The sequence below is a fragment of the Mustela lutreola genome, chromosome 3, assembly GCF_030435805.1.
Source record: "Mustela lutreola isolate mMusLut2 chromosome 3, mMusLut2.pri, whole genome shotgun sequence".
Lineage (NCBI taxonomy): Eukaryota > Metazoa > Chordata > Mammalia > Carnivora > Mustelidae > Mustela > Mustela lutreola.
In genome coordinates this window covers 29,055,861-29,077,300 of record NC_081292.1, presented here as the reverse complement: position 1 = coordinate 29,077,300, position 21,440 = coordinate 29,055,861, and the positions used below count along the sequence as shown (strand labels likewise).

The following is a 21,440-nucleotide window of genomic DNA, read 5'->3' as shown; positions in this document are numbered from 1 at the left end:
TGTGATCTTAGAAACTCACTATAATTTTTAAAAATATCCTATTACCTTTCGATTGCTCAAGTCTACAATTAATTTGATCATTACAATTAGTGTTATTCAGCAGAAACTACATACTACATACATAATTTTGAATTTTCTAGTACTCACATTAACCAAACATTATCTAAACTATTTCTATTTCAACATAAAAATTCAAATAAAAGTTATTTTAAGACTTCAAAATCTGGTTGTGTATTTATCATATATCTCAATACAAAAAGCTATATTCCAAATGCTCATTACCTACTATGTGGCCAGTGGCTACTATTTTGTACAGTATAGCTCTAGACAGAAGCAAAAATAACTCCTCCTCTTCATTTATATTTGAATTCTGATTGGTGCTTTACATCCAATAATAAGATGACCATATCTCATTACTTTTCTTTCTCAGATCTACTACTTAATACTTCTTTTATTATGTTGCTGCATATATTCATTTTACATTTTATTTTCCAAATGTCAAATTCTAAGCCTGATTTCCATTTCTTTCAGGGAATTTTATATTTTGAAAAATCTGTCATTTATAATATGGAGTTCTGACCTTTTTGTTATAGTATTGTTTCCTAAAACTATAAGGACATATACTGACCTTTCCATGTACAGGTAATTTCAAATTGTCCAAAGTTATGACAAATGAAATCATGAAGAGAATACCTGAAGTGAACACTGCAGAAAGAAGTACAGATTGTCAATAAAGAACTATTTGATTCCTAAAGTGGATGTAGCACTGAACATCTGCAATACTATAGCCTCCTTCGTTCCCTTCCTCCAATGACAAGTTTCAAGAAACTACACATTTAACCAGGTAGACCTTGACTTTCATACAATATGCTGACAAACCAATTCTGCCTTTAGAAAAAAGATGCACTTATTACTTATTTGTTGGAGCTGTTTCATTTATACCATTCAACTTATACACAAACAGCAATATTTATGTATTTTTACTTCACAGAATCTGTTTATTTATAAAAAATGTCTAATAATAGAAAAATCAAAGTGCTTATAATTATAAAAAAGAAACTTTGGTCTCAAATTTAACGCAACTGAAACAAAGACAAGATATTTAAGAGATTCGGTTCAAGATGGCAGCACAGAAAGATCCTCACATGGTCACAATGAATCTACAGCTATAAGTGGAACAATCTGCTCTGAGAAAAAACCTATATCTAAGCAGGTAGAGGGGCTGAGACATAATTTCACCATAAACCCTACATAAATCTTGGCACAGTCACCTATAATCAAGAGGGAACTTGGAACACCAAGCTACTCCCTGAGAAATGATGGGTTTAACTCCATATCAGGCACCCCACCTTTTATGACCAGTGTGCACATGAGAGATGAGTCTCCAAAACATTTATGTTTGAAAGCAAGGGAGCTTGAACTGAGAAACTGTTATTAAAGAGCCATGTGGCACAGACTTAACAGCCATAGAGGCAGCTGACTGCAAAGTACCCAGACTTACTTACTTCTTATTAAGCAACTAATTTACCACTCATCTACAGTCGTACTGGAATACTCCTAAGAGATAGAAATGGCAAGTGTCAACTTTGCATTCCTCACTCTGCCTCACTCCAGAGCACAGGTACCTCTCAGAAGGTGCCCCAATTTTTGTGGCTGCCACCCATGAGAGGCCTCTGGATCACTTGGCTCTGGCAGAGGGATTTAGTCTTACAGATCCCACAAGCCTGCATAGGACAGAGAAAGCATTCTTAACCAGGTACCACCCCTAGGGAAAAGCACAGAGGCAAAAAACTGAAGTAGCCAGTCTTTCTCTCTGTAAAAGAGGCCTATCAGCTTATCGTCATAGCTACAGCCGAGGGGCAGGTTTCTAATTAAACACACATCTTGCGCTAGCTACGCTCCTCTCCAGAGATCTCAAATGGTTGGCACCATCTTTGCACCCTCCCTTGCTGTGCTCCGGGGCCAGCATTTCCAGAGGGAAGCGGTACATACATCAAGAACCCCAGTTTTTAACCTGGTCGTTTTTATGGCTACTATGTAGGGGATGCCCTGAAACTGCCTACCTCTGGGGGCCAGTGGGGTTTTTATTCCTGGATCCCATGGGACAGTAACAACTGGAAATGCAGTTCTTGGCCAGCTGCCACCACCAGGACACAGCACTAGCAGAAAGAAACCTATCCCAAGTTTTTCTGTGAGGAAGGTCTATTTGCTTGGCCTCGAACTTCAGGCTGAGGTACAGGCTTCTGGGTTGCTGGTCTGACATACATTCAGGGACTTCTGACATACTTTGTGGGGATGGAGATAGTACTATTGTTGTGCTATCCCTCTGCCTTGTTCCAGAGTGTAACTCCTAGAAAGGAGCTTGTACACATCTCTGGCATCCTGACTTTTGTGGCTGCCATCTGGGGACACCTCTAGTTTACCCAGTTCTGGTGGACAATGGGACTTCTGTTTATAACTATATATTTTGCATACTTTAAAAGCCATTGCCAGGGCGCCTGGGTGGCTTAGCGGGTTAAAGCCTCTGCCTTCGACTCAGGATGTGATCCCGGCGTCCTGAGATCGAGTCCCGCATTGAGCTCTCTGCTCAGCAGGGAGCCTGCTTCCCTCTCCCTCTCTGTCTGCCTCTCTGTCTACTTGTGATCTGTCTCTCTGTCAAATAAATAAATAAAATCTTAAAAAAAAAAAAAAAGCCATTGCCTGAGGGACAGGCTTCCAAGCAGCCTGAATATAGCTGCTGACTGGGATCCTCCACTTAGGGACACTGACAGGTGTTGGTACACCCTCAAATACTGGGAGCTACTAAGATTGCTTGGGCAATCAGAAAGGTTTGAGAGACAATCAAGAGCTAGGGGCGAGCTGAATAATAAGGTTCATCTCCTGCAAGAGACCATTCCTACAAGAGACCATTCCTTCAGAGAGTTGGGTGTTTTATCTAATGCATAGAAACCAACACAGAAAATTCAGGAAAATTAAGAAACAGGAAGGACAAGACAAGATGTCAGAAAGATGCCTTAATGAAATGGAGGTAAGTGGTTTGTTTACCCAGTGAAGAACTGAAAATAACAGTCATAAAGACACTCACCAAACATGGAAGAATGGATAATCAAAGCAAAAACTTCAACAAAATGATAGAAAATACAAGAAAGTACCAAACAGGAGTCACAGAGCTAAAGAGTACAATCACTGAAAAGTATACCAAGAAGAGTTCAACAGCAGACTAGATGAAGCAGGAAAAAGGATAAGTGAACTCAAATATAAAGCAGTAGAACCTACCAAATCAGAGCAGCAAAATGGAAAAAAAAGAGCAAATATAGCTTAAGGACCTTATGGAACAACATCAAGCAGAACATCTGCAATTACTGGGGTCCCCAAATGAAGAAAAAGGGGTAGAAAATATCGCTAACCTAGGGAACAAAAGACACTGAGATTCAGGACACCCAGAAAGTTTCAAGTAAGATGAATTCAAAGAGACCTACACCAAGACATATCATATTTAAAGTGTCAAAAGTTAAAAACAAGAAGAGAATCTTTTTTTTTTTGAGAGAGAGAGAGAGACAGACAGAGACAAAGAGCATGCACACGTGCGGGAGAGGGAGAGAATCCCAAGCAGATTCTGCACTCAGCATGGAGCCCAACATGGGACTTGATCTCACTGCCCTGACATCATGACCTGAGCTGAAATGAAGAGTCCAACACTTAACCAATTGAGCCACCAAGACTCTCTGACAAGGAGAGAATCTCAAAAGCAGGAAAAGAAAAACAACTTGTTTTATACAAGGGACCACCACCATCACACCAAGACTAGTGGCAGTTTTTTCAGGGGTAATTTTGATACACTCAGAGTGCCAAAAGAAAAATATTTCCAATCAAGAATATTCTACCTGGCAAGGAAATTATTCAGAATAGCAGGATAAACAGTTTTCCAGACAAGCAAAAGCTGAAGGAGTTCACCACCACTACACTGGCCTTGTAAGAAATGTTAAAGGGACTTGTAAAAAAGAAGGCCAGATAGTAACAGAAAAACATGTGAAATTATAAATCTCACTGGTAAAAGTAAATACATACTAATTTTCAAAATAATTTAATGTTGTAAAAATGGTGGGTTAATCACCTGTAAAAGGTAATATGAAGGTTAAAAGATGAAAGTCGTAAAAATATAACTACAACAATATGTTAAGGGATACACAAAACTATAAAAATGTTAATCACGCATTAAAAACATTAAATGTTACAGGGAGTAAAAATTTAGAGCCTTAAAATGCATTCAGACTTAAGCTGTTATCAACATAAAACAGTTATAAGCTATTAAATGTAAATAAACCTCATGGTAACCATTAAGCAAAAACGTACAGTATATACACAAAAGATAAAGGAATCTAAGCATACCACTCTGGAAAATCATCAAATCACAAAAAAAGACAAAGAAAAGAACAGAGAAACTACAAAAAAAAACAGAAAATAAGCAAAATGGCAATAAACACATACCTATCAATAACTAATTAAAATGTAAATAAACTCTCCAATAAAAATACAGACTTGCTTAAAGAAAAAGAAGGAAAAAAAAAAACAGGACCCATCTATATGCTGCCTAGGAGAGACTCACTTCAGATGTAAGGACACACATAGATCAAAAGTGAAGGGATGGAGAAAATACTTCATTCAGTGGAAACCTAAAGAAAGTTGGCGTAGCTATACTTACATCAGACAAAACAGACTTTAAGACAAAGACTGTAATAAGAGACAAACAAAGTCATTATATAATGATAAAAAGGTCACTCTAATAAGAGAATGTAACATTTGTAAATATTTATGAAGCCAAACACAGAAATTATAATATATTATATTATAATAATAATATTATTATATTATAGAGAAATATAATATAATAATAGGAATATAATATAATAGTTATATAATATAATATATGTAATATATAATATATAATATAATAATATAGAGGAATATAATATAATAATATATAATAATATATATTATAGAGGAATATAATATAATAATAGGGGACTTTAATAACCCACTTCCACCAATGGTTAGATCATCCACTCAGAAAAATCATTAAGACAGACTTAAGAGACTTACAAAAACATTCCATCCAAAAGCAACAGAGTAGACATTCTTCTAAAGTGAACATGGAGCACTCTTCAGACTAGATGAGATACTAAGGCACAGAACAAGTCTTAATAAATTTAAGAAGACTGAGATCTTATCAAGCACTTTTCTGATCACAATGGTATGAAACTACAATCATTTGCAAATATAAAACCGGAAAATTCAGAAATATATGGAGATTAAACAACATGCTATAAAACAACCAATGGGTCAAAAAGAAAACAAAAGAGAACTCAAAAAACACCTTGAGACAAAAGAAAATGGAAATACAATATACCAAAACATTTGGAATGAAGCAAAAGCATTTCTAAGACTGAATAGCAATAAATTACTACCTCAAGAAACAAGAAAAATCATAAATAAACAACCTAATGTTATACCTCAAGGAGCGAGAAAAAGAACAAAGCCCGAAGTTAGTAAAAAGAAGGAAATAAAGATCAGAGTAGAAATAAATGATAGTCTCATTGATCTTTTTTACCGTCTTTTAGTCTCTAAAAGCTGGTTCTTTAGAAAAGATAAACAAAATTGACAAACCTCTAGCTAGACTTAGACTTGCCAAGGAAAAAGAATGAACTCAAAATCAGAAATGAAAAAGTTACAACGGATACCACAGAAATACAAAGGATCATGAGACTACCATGAACAATTATACATTAGCAAATAGGACAACCTAAAGAAATGGATAAAGTGACCAGTTTATCAAAAACCTCCTTATATAGTCCAGGACAAGACAGCTTCACTGGTGAATTCTACCATACACTTAAATAAAAATTAGTATCAATCTTTCTCAAAGGCTTCCAAAAATAGAAGAGGAGGGAACACTTCCAAACTCATTTTATAAGGCCAGCATTGCCCTGATGACAAAAATGCCACAAGAAAATAAAATTGCTGGCCAATACTGATGATAAACACAGATGCTAAACTCCTCAACAAAATATTAACAAAATGAATTAACACATAAAAAGGGTCACAGAATAAGGGCAAATGAGGTTTATTTCAGAAATGCAAGGGTTCAATATCTCTAAATTAATGATATTCCACATCAATAAAATGAAGAAAACAATCATATGATCATTTCAATACATGCAGAAAAAGCATCCGACAAAATTCAACATTTACAAAAACTCTAAAAAAGTGGGTACAAGAGGGAACACACCTCAACATTATAAAGGCCACAGATGACAAGCCCACAGCTAATATCAAACTCAACAGTGAGAAGTTAAAAGCTTTTCTTCAAAGATCAAGAGTAAGAAAAGGGGGCGCCTGGGTGGCTCAGTGGTTTGGGCTGCTGCCTTCGGCTCGGGTCATGATCTCAGGGTCCTGGGATCGAGCCCCGCATCGGGCTCCCTGCTCCGCAGGAAGCCTGCTTCCCTCTCTCTCTCTCTCTCTCTGCCTACTTGTGATCTCTGTCTGTCAAATAAATAAATAAAATCTTAAAAAAAAAAAAAAAGAGTAAGAAAAGGATACCCACTCTTACCACATTTATTTGACATAGTACTGGAAATCCTAAGCATAGCAATTAGGCAGGAAAAAGAAAAGGCATCCAAGTCAAAGGAAGAAGTAAAACTGTCACTATTTGCAGATGACATATTACATAGAAAACCCTAAAGACTCTAGTAAAAAACTGTTAAAACTAACAAATTCAGTAAAGTTGCAGGATGCAAAGTCAAAATACAGAAGCCATTGTTTCTATATACTAATTACATACTGTTGGAAATAGAAATTAAGAAAACAATCTCACTAACAATTGCACTGAAAAGAATAAATTAGGAATAAATTCAACCAAGGAGGTCAACAATGTGTACACTGAAAACTATAAGATGCCAATAGAAGAAACTGAAGAAAACAAAAATAAATGGAAAGATGTTCCATGCTCATGGATTGGAAAATTTGTTAAAATGTCCATATTAAGCAAAGCAATTTAGAGTTAATAATATTCCTATCAAAATTCCAGTGGCTTTTTTCTCAGAAACAGAACAAATCTTAACATTTATATGGAACTACCAAAGATCCCAAATAGCCAACATAATCTATTAAAAAACGCCTCCTGATTTCAAACTATATTACAAAGCTATAGTAATCAAAACAGTATAGTATTGACATAAAAACAGACACAGAAATGGAACAGAGTCCAGAAGTAAAACCACCCACATATGCTCAATTTATGATAAAGGAGCCAAGAATACACAATGGAGAAAGGAGAGTCCCCCTTCAATAAACAGTGTTGGGAAAATTGGACCACTATCTTTACATTATACACAAAAACTCACTCAAATGGATTAAAAAGTTTAAGACCTGAAATCATAGAACTCCTAAAAGAAAACAGAAGCACTAAGCTTCTTGACATTAGTCTTGGCAATGATTTTTTGGAGCAAAGGCAACAAAAGCAAAAGTAACAAGCGGGACTGTTTTGAACCAAAAAACTTCTGAACAGCAAAGGAAATGATCAACAAAATGAAAAGGCAACCCTCCTGCATAGGAAAAAAAAAAAATCTGTAAATCATATCTGATAAAGGGTTAACATCCAAAATTTATAAAGAACTAGAATTACACAGTCAAAAACAAACAATGCAATTAAAAAATGATTAAGGGGGGGTGCCTGGGTGGCTCAGTGGATTAAGCCTCTGCCTTAGGCTCAGGTCATGATCTCAGGGTCCTGGGATCGAGCCCCACATCGGGTTCTCTGCTCAGCAAGGAGCCTGCTTCCTCCTCTCTGACTCTGCCTGCCTCTCTGCATACTTATGATCTCTGTCAAATAAATAAAATCTTAAAAAAAAAAATGATTAAGGGAACCAAATAGATCCTTTTTCCAAAAAAGATCTACAGATGGCCTACTCGTACATGAAAAGGTACTCAACAACATTAAGCATCAAGATATGTAAATCAAAACCACCATGAGATATGCCTTCACACCTCACACCTGATGGTGGCTGGGGGATGGATTAAGGGTGTCAACAGGTATAAACTTCCAGTTATAAGTAAGTATTGGGTATTATAAAGTCTAGCACAGTGACTACAGTTAATAGTACTATACTTCATATTTGAAATTATTAACAGAGCACACCTTAAAAGTTCTCATTATAAGAGAAAAATTCTCTAACTACGTATCATGACAAACATTACCTAGACTTATTGTGGTGATCATTTTGCAATTTATACAAAATACAAATGATTGGAGTTAAACCAGCAATTAACACTGAATTGTGATTAAACAGTTTCAGAGTATGTACAAAATACTGAAAATATTTTATCAGATATCATCTCTAAAAACTATGGTACAATGAGAAACTGTATGTATGTTTCTTAACTTTCTGAAGACAGAACCTACTTATAATGGAGACTACCATACATGCTCTTTAAGAACACATTTTATAAAGAAGACCACACAAGTCAGAAACACCAAAACAAAATAAAGGAAAAAATTTTTCACAAAAGAGTCAAAAGTAATCATTATGAAACAGTCAAAAATTAAAAAAACACAGACTAAAAATCCTATATCTTGTACGCCAATTAGTAAAGATCAAACAAAAAAACTGAAGGAGCAGGTAAAGATGCAATGACATAGGTAATAACTGCTAACATGAATGAGACTGTAGATTTAATCTGACTTCTGTAACTCTATTAAAGAATACACCTGAATATAGAAAAAGACTTCATGTAAAGAAGGGATGTTTAAAAAATAGCATCATCATGAATAATGCAATTTTAAAAATGTATTAAAAGTGCATCCTATAATCTATAGGACAACTACTATATATACATATACACAAGAACACCAACGATAACATTATATAGTATCACCCAGCCTTCAAACCAGATTGAAATAAGAACATGAAGAAAACTTATAATTTCAAATGAAAAAAAATAAGAGGTTATTAAAAATTAGTTGTAACTATATATAAAAACCTGAATAGAAAAAAGCCAATCACAAGATATCAAATATGCAACAGTACCAAAACAACCCAACAGTGTTTTATTGGGGATGGTGGTATGGAACTCCAACTTCATGGACTGATGAGTTTTAGATCATAGCCAATAAACTGCCAATCAAGCCAGCTTTGCAAATTACACATTTGGTCAATTATCATCTCATGTAACTTGTACTTACTCATAAATTTTTAGAAATATAATCATCAAGAACTTACCACATGAGTAGTTTTTAATGTACTGCCATCAAATCTGCATAAACTGGAGCTCTCTTCAAAGAAAATGTCACATTCTTCTAACTCTTGAGCATTACATGGAGGTTTTTCTTTATCTGGATTTGGATTCTTAAGACCAGAAAACAAAATAAAAAAATAAACCTTCAACAATAAGGGAATGGATTTCTTCATTCTTAAAAAGATCAAGATTATAGAGTAATTAAAAACTAAATTTCAGGCCCATGACCAGTAAATGCTAATCAACAGAAAGAGAAATGACAGAATAATGAAATCACCAGAAAAAGATATTAAAACAGGTATTGTAAACATGTTCTATAGACTCAAAGATGTAAAGAGAAACACGTATATGTTGACAGAGGTATGGAAGACAAAAAAAGAACCAAACTGAACTTCTAAATATGAAAATATAATATCTGAAATGGAAACCAAAAAAGATGGGGTTGGCAACTAATGAGACATGGAAGAAGAACTGTGAGCTTGAAACAAAGCAATAGTCCATCTAAAATGAAACACAGAGAGAACCAAAAAAAAGGAAAAGACCACCACCAACAACAAAAACCCCCAGAACTTCAGTAACCTGTGGAACAGCGTGAAATGGTCTAACACATGAGTAATTAGAAGGGGCCAGGAAGAATGGAAACAAATTTGAAGAAACGGTTAATAAATGATGAAAACTATAATCCTACAGATTCAAAAAGGTCAAAGAAACATCAAAAAAACTCACTGCAAATCACATTATAATGAAATTGCTGAAAAGCAGTAATAAAATATCTTAAGAAAGTAGCCAGAGGAGGAAAAAAAAAAAACCCATTATGAATAGAGGAACAAAGATACAAAGGATAGCCAATTTCTCATCAGAAACAATGCAAGCCAGAAAACAATGGAGTAGAACTGAAGTGATGAAAGGGGGGAAAGCATCAACCTTGACTCACATACTTAACAGAGATACTAAAAAAAGGAATACAGCATTAATATTTTTGTAGCAAACAGAAGCTGAGAGAATTTCCCCAGCAAATCTGTACTATAAAAAATGCTAAAGGAAGTTCTTCAGCGAGGAGAAAAATGACAACGGATGCAAATGTGAACCAACAGGAAGAAATGTAGAACAAAGGAAATGACAGATATACGGGGCAATTTAAGATCTTTCTACCCATATTTCTAATCTCTTGAAAAGAACACTGATTTAAGTTCAAATAATAATGTATCATTGAGTTCATTACATGAAGAAATAAAAAGTATGAAAAGAGTAACAGAAAGGATGACTAGAAATCTATAAGTTCTTAAGTTATGAGTGAAATATTTTTTGACAAAGATGGTAATGAGTTAAAGGTGTATAGTGTAAACTCGAAACCACTAAACACACACATACAAATATCCAACCAAACAAAAACAGAGGTATAGCTAGTAAGACAAAAGTGGAGATAAATAGAATCATTAATTTTTATAATCTCCATTGCTTAAATGCAAGAATCACTGTCTGGTCTTATATCCCTCAGAGTAAAGGAATCACAATGCTCAGCTGATGAATTGCATTTACATACATACACAGAAATGTAATTCTACAACTGACCAAATGTCCACATACCCAATTTGCCAAAATGCTGTCATGTTATTGAGAACGTACTGAAATGACCTGAGAAAGCCTCTGAAACTAAATGGCCGGGAGTTACAGATCTTTATTATCAAACCTGAACATGTTCCACCTGGGATATGGGGCCACCTAGTTGTGGTTGTCTGCTCCAGCCTATACATCGATGGAAACAATCCTGGTTGCTATGCTTGGCTGAGATGGCAATATCAGCAATCAGCTGGGGCCATTTTTCCAGTGATTCAAGAACTAAGTATGTCCAGCAGCACACAGAAGGTATCCTCTGCACTTCTCCCTCCTTTCCCCTTTCCATTACCTTTTCCCCTTTCCATTTTGCTGAAAAGGGCAAAATTAAAAGGTCAGGACCATCAAGGTAGCCAGATTTTAATAGGAGAAGATTAGAGAGAAAGGGAAATTGCAGAGAAGAGAACCCAAGACTCTGCTGTTTCTCTGTGTCATTTACAGATTTTCAAGCTCAGCTGGAAAAAGAGAATAGGAAAGAAGTAGGCAAGGGGCTCCAAAGCTGAGTGTTGATATTACTGAAGTGCTCGGGAGACAAAAATTAGAGGACAGAGTCCACACAGAAGCCCTGATAAACATCCTAGACTTTCATTTGGGATTCATGAAAAGTTCTGCCTAGGAGTAAGAACAAACGAGGAATATCGGCATATAAAAAACATGGAAATACAGTACCAAATCAAATCAAGCCTTAAAGGGGTTAAGACAATAGGCTGAAATTTGGGAGGATGAAGATCAAGTACTGTTTAGAATGAAGTACATAGCATTAAGTATCTTCAATAGAAAAGTGGGTTAAAAAAGCCATCATCTAAACTTTCATGTTTAAAAATAGAGCAAAATAAATCCAAAGTAAGGAAAAAGGAGAAAAATAACATAATAACAGAAATGAAATTGGAAACTGAAAAAACAACAACAAAAAACAATGGAAATAGATGCCCAAAATAATTGCTATACCTAATAAATTCATGGTTAAAAACCTCCAAAAAAGAAAACTCCAATCTAGATGGTCTCACTGGTAAATTCTATATTTATAGAAATAGTGCCAATTCTATACAATCTCTTCCAGAACTAGAACAAGCAGTAAACACTTCCCTACTCATCTTTGACATCAGCACTACCCGGATATCAAAACTGGATAACGACAGTAAAAAGACAAAACGAAAACTACAGATCAATATTCCTCCTAAATATAGATGCAAAAGTCCTCAATAACATTTAGCAAATCCAAACCAGTAATATGTAAATAGGATAATACATCATGACCAATTTGGGTTTATGAACCACAAAAAAAGAAAATGTTTTTGACAAAATTCTATAGCCTTTCATGATTCAAAACACTCAGTTTAACAAATTGAAGGATATGTTCTCGTCATGACAAAAACCCATAATACTTAACAGTGAAATATTCAGTTATTTTTCTAAGATTACAAATGAGGCAAGAATATCTGCATTCACTATTCATCATTTCTATTCTCCAATGGATTAAAGGTTCTAACCAATGCAGAATGGCAAGAAAAAGTATAAAGATTTGAAACACATGAGACAGCCTTCAGTTGCAGATAATAAGATTCTATGTCTTTTTCTAAAATGTAACAAACATATTGGTTTTCAGCCATAAATAACTTACTCATACAGACCAATCTTCATTTGAAAGAATCAAGTTTAAAAGGCAGTTAACAGCAATAATCTACAATATCAAAACAAACCTCCTAACATAAAAAACCCCACAAAACTCCACTACTGTAACTATATTATAATATAATATTATATATTTTATTCCAGAGTACAACACAATAAATACTTGCTTAAGGAACATAACAGGGCAAAGCAGTCTGCATGGCTTATTGTAACACCAGGACTATGAAATTAAAATTTCATGGTCTTACACATGAACTCTAGGGATTCCTGAAATTTTAATTTACTGCTGGCAGACATGAAACTTGGTTTCTCCATTTTGGCCATCCTTTCTTTTTGACAGAGACATTTACTTTCAATATTCTAATTTCCTTCCTATTTTAGGATTCAATTAACCCTATAGTACAACTATGTCTTCATACATTTTTTTCCTCATCGTTCTAACTCCAAGTGGCAATAAGCCAGATATTTTACATGTGCTGATGTAATTTTTGGTGAATAAACATATAACTGAAATTCTAGTATGCTTTATTCAAATTTTTAACATTATCTTAAAAGTTATCAGACTGGAACACTTCAACAAAATGTCATAGTTGAATGAGTAGTGATTATTATAATCACTGCAATGAATTACTTTGAGAATTAAAATTAATTATAGTATACATTTTTACCCTAGTATACATTTTTACCCCTAGTGATAGTCTAAGATAACCTAAAATATTTCAATGATGACAAGTAGATTATTAGATCATAATTTTTGTCCATACCAGTATTGGTATACTGATTCTCCAAAGGAGAATATATATATTTATGTGTGTATATGTGTGAATATATGTGTGTATATATATATGTACATAGAGATACATACATACATGAACACCCACCTTATACAACGACTCCACACATACATGTATTCATGTAGTGTAAGGAATGAGTATTAGAATTTTAAGCTATAGTCAAACACCACTCCTTAGTGCCTAATCTGTGTCTCTAACATTATCAAATGTAAAACAATGTTTGAAAAACATGGCATAATCCTCACATACTTCTGGGCCTTTGGAAAATGACACTACTACTGCAATTGCTTACCAGTTCTTCAGAGGTCAAATGCATTAAACGTTCAGCTATTGCAGCACACTGTGCCGAGTCTCTTATAAACTCTCCTTGTTTATCACCAACCACTAGCTCTGGCCATGTTAGTCCTTCATTCTTTTTCGTCAAGAAAATCTCCAAGCTAGAAGTTCAACAAGGAAAGTAATGTTACATTGAGCAACTATACAAATTATATAATCAACACCAAACAGAAGAATCTTCTACTGAATTTATCCCCCGCTTTGGTGTTCAGCCAGAGATTTTTACAAAACGTGTTAGTTTTAGTACTGCCTACTGGAATATGGATGGAAAATCTGTAATCCAAGGGTAAATAACTTATACTTAATAAACAAACAAAAAAAATATCACTGGAAGTGGTATGTCAAATGGCCTGATGAGAAGATTGACTGGCAAGAGTGAGACCACCTAGAAAGTACTGTTGTAGTCCAGGTCTGCAGTGTGTTAGTGGAAGTAAGTGACGAATAAGCAGCATGGATCCATGAGCTCTTTTACTAAGCATTCAAATGGTGGTGGTGGTGAGGGTAATGACTGAAGTGGGCACATGAAGTTAACTGCACAGAGACTATAACTAAAGGTACCTCCTTGTGCATGGAGCCAAAAAGTAGTTTCATGTCCCCAAACTAGTAGTCATGATATATAATTATTAATGTAAAACATCAGGCAACTTAGATCAATACAAATGTTAATTTTTAAAATACATATTTTAAAGAACTGAAAAGAAAGTAGAAATAACTTTGATAACTCTTTAGGAGAAAAGAAGTTGTTAATTTGGTCTCTAACAACTGAAAATCTAATTACATACTTTTAAGCCATTAAACACAAATTCCAAATACGCTAAAAAGGACCTATCAGTGAATCCTAGGATTAAGGTTTGATGCAGCAGGAAGGGGAAAGAGTTGAGTCAGTTCAGACTGTGGTCACAGAAGATGTCCAAGTGCCTCTTGAATAGCAAGGGAAATTCACATAAGCTGCTTTAGGAGTAGCTGTTGCTGTAACACAAAGAAGCGGGGGTGGTGGTAGCTGTTCCATAGGAAAGCAACCTTTCCATGTGCCATCTCTGGTACACGTGTGCCACTAACCCGTGCCCTGGAACACAACTGCAAGGAAAAATTGCCAGGGCACAATCATAACTATTATCATAATTATCAAATAGAACATGCAAACCTATCAGTTATTCTTTTTCAAGGCTGTTATTATCACCACCTCATGAATTAATTACAGCAGTTTACATTTTTCTGAAACTGCTTATTTTAAGAGACAATACAAAATATCTTTTCTATGTAATGAGTTCCTATCATTAGCATTAAAAATTACTACAATAATACAGTCTCTAAGAGAAAGGTTATCTCGAAAATGATGATGGCAATGAAGAAGAATCATGACAGCGACGCATACTTAATCTTCCCATATGCCAGGTGCTGTCAAGCATTTCAGGTGTTTTCAACTCATCAGTTGCTCATGACAACCAAATAAAGTATTATTTTCATCTTCATTTCACAAGTAAGAAAAAAAAATAAAACGACTAGAGAGGTTAAGTAACTTGCCAAAGTTACAAGCTAGGAAAGCAGTCTGACTCCAAGTCCAAGTTCCGCATTACTGTACTATTCTGCCACTTTGAACGAATATATGTAAATAATTACTGAAGAAAGTTTACCATAACCAGAATACAGAAGTACTGTTTGTTGTCAGTTGCTATCTAGAGTTAATACAATCTCATTGATAAAGAATTTGTGAAACATCTTTAAATCGCACACTTCGTGCAACCCTTTTAGCACAACTTCATTTCTACATTTTGAAACTAGTATCATATCCTATCATCCAAGCAAAAAAGAACATATAGCATAATAACCTAGACTCGTTAATAAATCCTTCCAAAGTGAGATGGAACGTTATTAAAAAATACTCTTATTTTTTAATTTATTTTATATTTTATTTTATTTTACTCTTATTATATGAATAATTTAACCAGGTACAGAGAATCATGTTTTTAAACCAATGACACCACCAACATGTCACTGTAATTATCTTTTGTAATATAAAATTGTAATCAAGTACCTCAAATTTAATGGGAAAACAATACTCAGGTATTAAATGCTGAACTCTAGAGCTTGCTCTGCTGGGTTACTGCTTCCTGACTTCTATTAATAATATGTTACAGCTGGTTTGCCAATTTATAAATGCTACCCTCAAATCTCATATGTTTAAATAGAATGTGGTGATATAAAATATTTCTTAAAGAGCCTTTATTTTTTAAAAAAGATTTTATTTATTTATTTGACAGACAAAGATTACAAGTAGGCAGAGAGGCAGGCAGAGAGAGAGGAGGAAGCAGGCTCCCCGCTGAGCAGAGAGCCTAATGCGGGGCTGGATCCCAGGACCCTGGGATCATGACCTGAGCCGAAGGCAGAGGCTTTAACCCAATGAGCCACCCAGGCACCCCTCTTAAAGAACCTTCTAACTAAGTTTTTAAAAGATGTTAAAAAATGTAAAGGGATTAAGGGTTATAGCTATCATGATAACCATTAAGTACAGAATTGCTGAATCATTGTATTATAAAACTGAAACTAATACAATACTGTATATTAATTATACTTCAATTAAAAATAAAATAAAATTAGGAAAGAGTAATTTTACGAGACTCTGTTAGGAATTCAGTGTGTTAGCATGTCAAAGTTCACAAAGAATGAAGCAAAAAGCCAATGTGCTTGACTGTGGTGACCCAACCCTAATCAGATGGGTGATTACCAGAAACAATAGATTCCAAGGTTCTTTATTATCCAGGTAAATCTTTATTATCCAGGTAAATGGATAAACTGTTAGCAAAATCAGGTACCTACTCATAACTTGATGTGTTAATAAGTATGGTATTCTTAAAAAAGAAGTTGTAAGACTGTTGGTAAGGATTCTATAAATGACTTTTATCACCTTGAAGGTTGAATTTCTGAAAACTACCACGTCCATGAGATTGAATTTAATCTAGCTCAGATCAACTTTTCACTCTCCCACTAGAAGAGTAATATACTTTAATTAGAATTACAATAAAAGTGCTTTCATAAACATTTGCAGGACTGATTATGAAAAATGTTGGAAGAATTACAAGATTATTTAAATTTACCATGATTAAAACTGGTTAGCCAAGAATTAGTAGAACAGCTTAAGAAAAATCCATGTGCCAAAACAGAAAGACAAGGGATCAGATTCACAGAAATCATTATTCTTTATCATTGAATTTACTGAATACTGAAGAGTTCAATAATTCTTAATAAACCATAAATGACATCATTTACTCACGAATCTATTTTTCTTACTGCATTAAAAAAGAAAATATAACCAAGTCACCAAACTTCCCCATGAATAAAATGAATTCAGGATCTAAAAAGATAAAGCTTAAACTTTTTTGAAGCAGACACCATTTTTTTGACTCTCAGAATTTAGACTCATACCAAAGATCCAAATGGGTCTTGTATTACAAATTGAAAATTATATTTAAGGTAAAAATATCTAATTTTAACCCACTTCTGACCAAATTTGACCCTTTTTATCACAGAATGTAGTGATTACTAACTCTTAATTTATAATAAAAGAGTAATTTTATTAATCCAAATACCTGAGGAATGTAGAAAGGATCTGGAGCAACAAATTTCCAAAGGGGACTAAAAGCAGAAGCAAAGGTTATAGTTTTATAAGACACTCAACCTTTACCTATTTGTTTTACATATTCCTTTTAACTGAGGTTTTTATAGATAAAATTCAGATTTTATATGTAGAATTCATTGAGTTTGACACCTGTCTCACTCAGTGAAGCTACTGAATCATCCAAAAAGTCATTCATTGTTTTTTTTTTTAAAGATCTTATTTGTTTATTTGACAGAGAGATCACAAGTAGGCAGAGAAGCAGATGGAGAGAGAGGGGGGAAGCAGACTCCCTGCTGAGCAGAGAGCCAGACTCGTGGCTCAATCCTAGGACCCTGAGATCATGACCTGAGCCGAAGGCAGAGGCTTAACCCACTGAGCCACTCAGGCACCCCTAGAAAGTCATTCATTGTACCAAAAGATTTCAAACAGTCAAGATATCCATAATACAGGACCATTTTTAAAAAATGATTGTGCGGTTGATAGAATAAAATACCATAAATAACCACAAAGGAGAATAAATTACTAGGTATACTTTATGGAAAGTTATCCAAGATTAACTGTTGAAAGTCAACAAAAGTAAGCTGTAAAAAACTATATACAGTTATGTTGAAATCTTTTTTGTTCAAGAAAATATAAATCTGCTTGAATATGCCTAAAACACCTGTAGAAGGAAACTAGTAATAGTGGTTATGGGGAGAAGGGTGACTGGAGGGCCTGGGCTCGAGGGAGCCTTCGTACTGTTTACCCTTTATATATCTTAAAATTTAAAGAACAGAATTATTATCTAGTTGGGAAACAAATTAATAAAAGAAAATTAGTTAAAAATTTTTAAGTATTAATTAAAATAAATAACCATTTTAGGGCCACATGTGTGGCTCAGTAGGTTAAGTGTCTGCCATTGACTCAGGTCATAACCCTGGGGTCCTGGGATTTGAGTCCTGCACAGGGCTCCCTGCTCAGTGGGTGGTCTGCTTCTCCCTCTTCCTCTGCCCTACCCCAACTTGTATACAGGCTCTCTCATTAAAAACAAAAACATTTTTATCTATTATTACTGTTAATATTGTTATAATTTTATTCAGAGCTGGTAATGAAAAGTTCTACCACAGAATGTAAACAATGACTACAGTATCATCTTTAATGTTACTAATAATTATACTTTTTGATACAGTAACTCCATTTTTAATCTATCTTAAGAAATGAATCAGCAATATAGACAGACCTATTATAGTATTCAACTTTGGTGTGACCACTGTGGAAAGGATAAAAAAAACAGAAAACAAAACAAAAAAAACCAGAAATTCAAATATAAATACAACTGTCTACATATACCTATTATTCTCTTTAATTATCCATGTACTGCTTTCTTGATCAATAGATGAATAGAGATTTCCTTCCAGAAACTTCTGACCCTTCAGCACAATGTTGATGTGCTCAGGCAAAAACTGTACTTGAATGTCCTCCTTAGAACTGCCTTCTGGAAGCCGTACTGTTACTGTCAAATCATCTTCAGTCTGTTGCCAGTAATATAGAGGTTCTGTCAGAAAAAGAAAAATACATGATGTAATAAAAAAAGTATGAATAGAGTACATAAAATTAGGGACTAGAGCATAAAAAAGAATACCTATCTAAAAGAATCTTAGCATAATTTCTAGTGATCTCACAAAAAAAATTATTTATAAACAAACACATATAGATCTCTTTGGGGAATTTTCAGAGTTATAATAATTGCACCTGACATTTCCTCTTACAGGCTTACCTAATGTTCCAGGGACATAAACACTCATAAAATACTAATAAGAGCAATCCTTTATCCCCATTCATTCTCTCCCTTCCTCCCAGTTCCCCTCTTTTCCTCCTCCTTATTCTTCTCTTCACACACATACACACACACAGTGCATTTCTAGTTCTAAAGAATGACACATATGTCATGAACCGCTGTGTGAAACTTTCACCACTGCCTTGACTTGCCCTAATGATGTAACTCTGTGACATAGGAGACCACCACTTGGTGAGATACAAATCCATACAAAAATAAAAGGTATTATTTATTTACAAAGGAACTAGCTATTCTATCCCACAACTTTGTTGCATGAAAGCAATTTCATAGGAAATTCAAGGGCTATCAGTGTATTTGTCTTAAGTTCCCAATGAATCCTCTCTTCACCTCCTTCTCGATCTCTTTGGCTTATCTTCTAAAAAGCCAGTTACTTAAGAAATACCTTAAAACCCTTCACACCACAAACATGAAATAAGAAAAAAAACAGGGCATAAGTACAAAAAGAATAAACTTTTGCTTAATGATATCCATAAACATTAATCTGTCCACATGCTCATTACAAAGAAGTATAATATAGGGGTTAGGAACTAGTACTCCAGAGTTGACTAGTCATAGATCTGAACCTTGGCTCAACCATTTATTAATTTTGGCATGCAATTCATCTCTGACCCTCTTTTTTCTATCAGCAAAACAAAGGAACAAAATCTTACATATCTCATAGAACTATTAAAATTTAAGAGTTAATACAGATAAAATATTTATTATCAATCTTGTTATTAAATATACCATAAACCCTCAACAAATATACCATAAACCCTCTTGTTTGGGGGTTACTAGTTTTTTTATTTTTCAGTTTTGTGTAAAAACTGTAAGTACTAGATATGCTTGAAGATATAACATTAAGTATGATATATCTTCTTAAAGGGTCACTTCTATTTGACGTTTAATAAACTCTAACAAGCATGATATATAGAAATATAAAAATTAATAAATTTTTTGTATAAAATTTTACTTTGGATTAATTTCTAGCTTGTATCACATTCCTTTAAGCTGGCTCTCAGAACCTCTCTCTCACCTTTTTAGAAGTACTTTTAATATAAACTCACTGTAAGTTTCAACTGTAGCTTAAAAGATTGATAACTATAAACTCCTTAAGGCAAGTAATCTGTTTCACTGAATTTTCTGTCTACCACAAAAATTAACAAGGCAGTTTATATGTAACCATGACTCCATGGATAACTTCTGATAGATACGGAATGAGGAAGAGTCTACAAAATCACGGTTTTTAGTAAAAATTAAAGGCCATATGAGTAGACTAAAGGGAAAGCCAGAATTTTTTAAACCTCTCTCCACTAAAAATCATACAAACAACTAAATAATTTCCTCAAACATTGGTTGCTGAATGCCTTTCTGTGTTTTTAGAAATCAAGTTTTAAGTCTTTTCTTTAAAAAAAGATTTTATTTATTAGAGAGTGAGAGCCAGAGCACACCAATGTGGGGAATGGCAGAGGGAGAAGCAAAAGCAGGCTCCCCACTGAGCAGGGAGCCCGATCATGATCTGAGCTAAAGGCAGATGCTTAATTGAGCCACCCAGGCACCCCGTGTCTTAAGTCTTTCAAAGGAAATGCTACTGGGGCACCTGGGTGGCTCAGTCCATTAAGCAGCTGCCATCGGCTCAGGTCATATCCAGGACCCTGGGATTGAGCCCTGCATCAGGCACCTTGCTCAGTGGAGAGCCTGCTTCTCCCTCTCCCTCTGCCTGCCGCTCTGCCTACTTGTGCTCTTTATCTCTGTTTTATAAATAATAAAAATCTTAAAAAAAAAAAAAAAGAAAAGAAAATGCTATTACTTATACCATTATGACAACACCAAACAGGCAACAGACAATATCAGTCTTCTTGAGGTTTATAGAAAATGAAACCAGTATATATTCTCAGAAGACTATTTTTATGAATGCATGCTATAATTAACAAATTATCCATAATTTGAAAAAAAAAATTACATTTGTCATTTACAAGTAAAGGCTGTTTAGTAGAAGAACAGAAAAATACAGGCAATTTGAGGTTCACAGTGAAAGGGAAGAAATGACATAATAATGTATTGAGGAGTTCAATATTAATGTGAAAAAGAAGAAAAACAATACCTGAACTGGTAGGTAGTGATTTAAAAAGATGTTGTGTCCCTCCCAGGATACCATCTGTCTTGGAACCACATGGGTGTCTCCGCTACTAGGTAAAATGGTTCCAAAGATTAGGGCACTCTTTCACTCCTTTGCAATTACTCACCAAGAGTTCTAAAGGGCAAGTGGTCTGGAGATATGATAGCTGTTTTGACTAAGCTCTGGAAGACTTTACTACTACAATTAAGGCAGAATAGAATT

At 34.5% G+C, this 21,440-nt stretch overlaps 1 protein-coding gene across 1 annotated transcript in view; it reads right to left on the bottom strand.

The window, feature by feature from the left end:
• The window catches only part of NUDCD1 (NudC domain containing 1), an 80,166-nt gene that overhangs the window by 27,070 nt on the left and 31,656 nt on the right, over nucleotides 1-21,440 (bottom strand). The window contains exons 6-8 of the mRNA XM_059165767.1: nucleotides 18,613-18,817; nucleotides 13,624-13,768; nucleotides 9,276-9,401 (exon numbers count right to left, since the gene is read on the bottom strand). Coding sequence (XP_059021750.1) covers nucleotides 9,276-9,401; nucleotides 13,624-13,768; nucleotides 18,613-18,817 — 476 coding nt within the window. The remainder of the gene's footprint in view (nucleotides 1-9,275; nucleotides 9,402-13,623; nucleotides 13,769-18,612; nucleotides 18,818-21,440) is intronic.